The 5,628-nt window shown below is 44.7% G+C and overlaps 1 protein-coding gene across 1 annotated transcript; it reads left to right on the forward strand.

Moving 5' to 3' along the window:
- Positions 1-942: 942 nt before the first annotated feature.
- Positions 943-2,994, forward strand: LOC122047933 (probable BOI-related E3 ubiquitin-protein ligase 3). The gene is made up of 4 exons (XM_042609470.1): positions 943-1,448; positions 1,538-1,986; positions 2,075-2,327; positions 2,430-2,994. The coding sequence occupies exons 2-4, from the start codon at positions 1,919-1,921 to the stop codon at positions 2,934-2,936; spliced, it is 828 nt and encodes a 275-aa protein (XP_042465404.1). The 5' UTR covers positions 943-1,448; positions 1,538-1,918; the 3' UTR covers positions 2,937-2,994.
- The last annotated feature ends 2,634 nt before the right edge of the window (positions 2,995-5,628 follow it).

A 5,628-nucleotide genomic window follows, 5' to 3' on the forward strand; every position in this document is an offset into this window, starting at 1 on the left:
AGTGAAGTTTCAATAGTTGATATAACCTTATCATTGGACACAAACATTTCCATCAACTCTTGTGATTGATCTGGATTTCAATCGTTCAGTCCTCTCATATGCCACCACCCTTTTGTTTCCAGTCACTATCTACGTCTTCATTATTACTCATAGGACTCCAACACTGACGGGTTCATTATTTTCCTACAAAGTTTAGAGAGTTGAGTGAAACGTAACATATTACTTCCATTTGCCAAGACTGAACTTATCATGTTAATAGGATAAGCATGTCAAACAGTGCCTTGGCTCTTAACAGCTCTGTTTCTTTCAATCTGAAATGCAAGAACAGTAGCAATTCAGACCTACCAGCGTGATTGAGCATCATCTGTCACACCCATGATCCGTCCAGCCAACACCTTCTTGTTTTCTCAACGATGCAACAGGCAAAAACACAACATCGAAATTGGGCACACATGGCCATGATCAGGACTGCAGCTTATCACTGTTGATGGAAGCTTGTGATGGAGATTGGGGAGCATGAGGGCCCCTCCGTACCATGCATCCACAGGCAGCTCCCATGTTCTCCACCTTCCAGTCTTCTGCCTTTTTTTTGTTTTTTAATTTTCCTTTAGCCTGACCATCAATGATCACTAGAACATCATTCTTTACCTTTTGGTTCAACAATTACATGATATCTTTGATTTGCTTCTTGGATAGATTCTGCTTGCCTTTTCTATAAGAAAAATAATGTTTTGAAGGTCTGTGAGGGAAGCAACAAGCTTGCTGTGGCCTCTTTCCATGCGCCTTTTGCTCAGAACATGGCACCACCTTGGCTCTCAGTACCTGCCAAAAGCCAGCGTGAAGGTGAGCACACATGGCTAAAGGAAGAAAAAGAAGAGAGAAAAAGACTAGAGAAACAATGGTAGGGCAGTAGAACAAAGGCAACATGGTAGGGCTGGGACACATTCGTTCAGTGGCACTCATCTTTAGGCCTGATGGGTTGGGTTAAAGGAAGAGGTGCGTGCCCACATAGTCAAGGTGCTTCTGGTTGCCTCATCAGCCCACTTTTCATGAACTTCTTCTTTGGATGCTGAAGTTTGATATGCACAATAAATAAAGTAGATCAAATTCTGAAATGACTCTTAATGTAAGAGTAGCTGTTGGTGCCAATTCTGATGTCTTGGGTTTGAATGGAAGGACCACTGAGTTGAAGCTTGGCATTGATGTTCAACTAAGTTTGGAGAATATTCTCCATGATGATGCTGCTGCATTTAGCTGCATGCTCTGACATCCCTCGTAAGATAGTTCTTGAAGGGCAAAAACCCCCTCCTGCTGCTAGCTAGCTGTAAGACGCTTAAAGCTTTCCTAAAGACCACCATTGGTAGGGTAATGCCCACTGCAGCCTGCAGCATCTGATTCAAAGGATACAACAACACCAAGCAAGCAACACAGCCAAAATTCAATTCTAAGTCCTCACGATTCACTGTCCATCTTCAGAGTTGTTTCTTTGCGAGGAAGGAAAAAAAGGAAATGAATTTAATGAGTGTGGATGTTGCAGGTTTGGTGTGACTCATCAGAGGGGGTAGAGGGGTAGAAGTAAACGTAATTTGCCTCACGAGTTACTCGGCGGTGGTCAGGAGGGGTCCCCACTGGCGGCGCGGTTGAATTCACGGTGGCCACGGGAGGCTGGCGTCCCCTTGCGTCCGTCGCCGGCCACGCGTCTCCCGCCGGTGCATGCACCTGGTTATTCCTCTCTCCCGCTGCTTCCTCAAATTGTGTTGTCTCTTTTTCCCTCCTTCGAATATGGGAAATATAATAATTGCCCTTTTTCTTTTTTGCCCCTGCCTTTTTCTGTATTCTTTGGCTTTGCTCGACGAGACCAAACCCCTAAATAAACCCCATCCCTTCCCCCACCCAACCACCCACCCATCGCAATTGCATGCACCTCCTCATGTCTGTTGAAGCTCATCACCTGCGCCTCTTCCCTTCCCAACTCATCGCGAACGGGTAATTGAATCTCCGGCCATCTCTCTGATCTCTGGTGTCTTCTCTTCTTGCATGAAATGAAGCGGCCGGCTGATCGAATCTTTTGCAGTGAGGCTGTCGGCGGCGTTCATCAGGATCAATCTGCCATCTACAACATGCAGCTGGGGTTTGCTGCGCCGACGGCTGGACCTTTGGCTGCCGCCTCGACCTCCGAGAGCAGCCTCACCTTCAACAACCTCCCCGCGGGTTCCAGGAAGCGGCCGCGGGAGTTCTCCGAGCACGCGCTCTCCTTTCTCGGCGAGGATTTCTCCGCCCTCGTCCAGCAGCAGATGCTCCACGTCGACTGCCTCGTCCTCCACCACGTAATTCGATTGATTACTTGCTAAAAATGGGAAATTTGTTGTTTTCGGAAGCAGGGGAATTGAAGGGGGGAAAAAATGAGATTTTTATGGATTGTGTTACAGGTGGAGAAGGTGAGGATGGAGTCCGTGGAGCGGCTGAAGCGGTTCCTGCGGCGGGTCCTGGCGACGGTGGAGGAAGGAGTGTCCAAGCGGCTGAGGGCGAAGGAGGAAGAAATGGAGAGGCTGAAGAATCTGAACTGGGCGCTGGAGGAGCGCATCCGAGGTCTCTGCGTGGAGAACCAGATGTGGCGGGAGCTGGCCCGGAGCAACGAGGCCGCGACCCACGCGCTGCGGGCCAACCTGGATCGGGCGCTGGCCGCCGCCGCGGAGGCGGAGGCCAAGGCCGAGGCGGCCGTCGACGACGCCGAGTCCTGTTGCTGCGGCGGAGTGGACAATGCGGAGGCGGAGAGGAAGAGGGTCGCGTGCCGTCTGTGCGGCGAGAAGCAGCCGGCCGTGCTGCTGCTGCCCTGCCGGCATCTCTGCGTCTGCGTCGCCTGCGGACCGGCCGTCGCCGTCTGCCCCGTCTGCAACTGCGACAAAAGCGGCAGCATCCTCATCAACATGTCGTAATCGACTCGTCCTCCATGAATGCAAGAAAAAAGCAATAAAACTGAGATACAATTTAGCAGATTGAATGTTACAGTCAATCCGATCAGCAATTAACATTACGCAATCGCCGACGCATCACGCATCACGCATCGTTGTCACGAAGAAGAAACGGGATAAGATGCCACGTGGCGGATCTCTTGTTTCTTACACGTGGCGTACGATGAGACATCTCAAATCAGGCAAATCCAATCGGGAGCGTTTGAGATTAATATTTAATTTTCTGAGTTTAATTAATTTGAAATATTTGAAACAATTTTAAACTACTCTATTTAGAGATAGTGATGGGTGAAGAAAAAAAGAGGAAGAGAGCAATTTGGATGACGTTAATGGTTGGCTCTTTCGAAGGTGGGATAGGACTAGGAAAGGAATAGCGATAGAAAATGATGATCATGTAGGACCGAAAGCGAACGACGGCTAAGAAACTAGAGACAATAATTGAAAAATATTTTTTAAAATATAAATAAATAAATTTGTTAATAATTGACTTAGATTATCTCTCATACAATTATTATACTCGAAGCAAATCTTATAGCAATGCTACTTTATAACAACCAATTAAAAAATTTAATTTAGATTAAAAAAATATTATTTTAAATATAGTGTGTTAAATTAATATTTAATAATATGATTATAATTAAAAAAATAGACGAATATAAATTCTTTATTATTTCGAACTCTCTAATTCTTTTAATGATATTCATAATATTAATTTAATTTATTTTTTAAATACCAATTATATTTTAGAATTTAAGTTCAATGAATTGATAGGTAAGAATTTTAAAAATAGGATAAATATATATATTTTTTTTTTATATGTAGAATTTTTTAATAATGGGGTATGTAAAGTTCGACCAGACCGGACCAGTCGTATCGAACACGACATGCGCTCTCGTGGGGCACCACGTGACCGCCACCGAATGGGAGAGGCGTCCGCCTTGTGGACCCACGTGCGCGGGGAGCGTCGCGCACGCGCCACGCAGTCCGTGGACAACAACGCACTGAACGCAGTTTGGGACTGCGGGCCCCACCGGTCGATTCCCATTCGAGCCGGAATCGAAGACCCGGTCCAGCCGATTCGGGTTCTAATGCCATGAACAGAGATCTTGATTAATAATTCTTTATAAAAAAAACAGAGCAATTTAATGGCATTGAAGAGTGAGCACTAGGTCTTTACCAATCTGAAAGTAGACACCTCTTATCTTGAGATGCGAGATTGTTCCTCCATGCCCATGCTCTCCTTTGCCTTCACCATCAAATCCAAAAAGATGAGAATTTATCAAGCATTCATGGTGCCATATGAAGATCATGAAAGAACTAGTACATTCAGAGCTCTCACAAAATTAGGTTAGAGGGTAGAATTCCACATGCAGCAACCCCACCAGTTCCTAGTGCCTCCCCAACCAAATCCCTGCCAATCAGTATGTGGACTTTCAATGAGCTTGGCATGTTCTCACATTTGATGCATGCATGGATTCAGTGAGGGAGTGAAAGTTGAATGTTGGTTTGTGGATTTGATGAAGCATGAAAGTGACCGTTCATGTGCTCATTGGACAGAACATTTAAGTGCAACCACACCCTCCACCACCAGCACAAGTGCTGTCATATTTCAGGACTGCATATTTAAGCAAACCTAAAGAGGGGAAAAGCATCTCAATCTTTGATGGATGGAAACTCACTCACTTCTCATGTTGCTATTGTGGGTCACAGAGCAGTTGTGTCTGTGCCATTTTCTTCTTATAGTGGACTTTCAGGCAGTTTCTATTGGTTCCTAGATGTAATTATCGCATGTATAGGGGAACTGTTATTATTAGTTGAAATAATGAACTAAGCATGGAATGATGGCTTCTCGATCAAGACAAAAACAAATCCCACTTTTGAACTAATGTTTATGAAAGATTCAAAGTTTTCCCCTCCACTGCTGTCCAAATTGTAGAGAAAATATGCAAAAGATTGATTGAGTTAAATCACTTCCTCATCTCCTTTTAAAAGTAAAGAGAAGAATTGAAAAGTTACTTCTTTACCATTATGTCTTATAGAGATGAGTCACAAGATAGTGACTTGAAGGAATTTATGATCAAAACATGGACCTAGAACTAAGTAGCTGAGCATTTAATTTATCAACGTGAAGTTGGAGGAAACTTTACAATTAGTGATTAGCATCAAATAGTATACATTATGATTCACAGGGTATCTTATAAGTGGCTATAACACTTTTAATAGTCAAAATATCATCATAGGATATTTCGATCCCTTCTAAATTATTAGGTCCAAAACTAATCTCAGACCCTTGTATATGCTCCTGGCTATAGCTGACCACATGAATCTCAAGTCAGTAGGCGTGCGACTTTCTCGTTCGGTTGGAATCTCCGTCAGTCAGACCTCTAGCATTTATTTCAATATCCTCGAGCGGCATTATAACAATTTTCTTCTTGCCGCATTAGGGATGCTCCTGTTTGACTCGGGCAGAGGCCCGAGCTCGATTATCCTACTGCTAGGACATTCTTTGGCACCGCCCTTAGCCTAGGTAGCTCCTTCGGGGTGGTTCGTTCAGCTGCTGATAGCGTCGACAGTTGGGAGACGACAAGCGCCGGTAGAATCTTGATTAATGGCTCGACACTTCTCTTGATTGTAGTGATAACAATCTTGAGTATCG

This window comes from Zingiber officinale, chromosome 2B, assembly GCF_018446385.1.
Source record: "Zingiber officinale cultivar Zhangliang chromosome 2B, Zo_v1.1, whole genome shotgun sequence".
NCBI lineage: Eukaryota > Viridiplantae > Streptophyta > Magnoliopsida > Zingiberales > Zingiberaceae > Zingiber > Zingiber officinale.

Coding starts and splice junctions, on each gene's coding strand:
- LOC122047933 (XM_042609470.1), top strand. CDS start 1,919: ATGCACCTCCTCATGTCTGTTGAAGCTCATCACCTGCGCCTCTTCCCT. Junction 1,987..2,074: donor TCCCAACTCATCGCGAACGG/GTAATTGAATCT, acceptor AATCTTTTGCAG/TGAGGCTGTCGGCGGCGTTC. Junction 2,328..2,429: donor ACTGCCTCGTCCTCCACCAC/GTAATTCGATTG, acceptor ATTGTGTTACAG/GTGGAGAAGGTGAGGATGGA.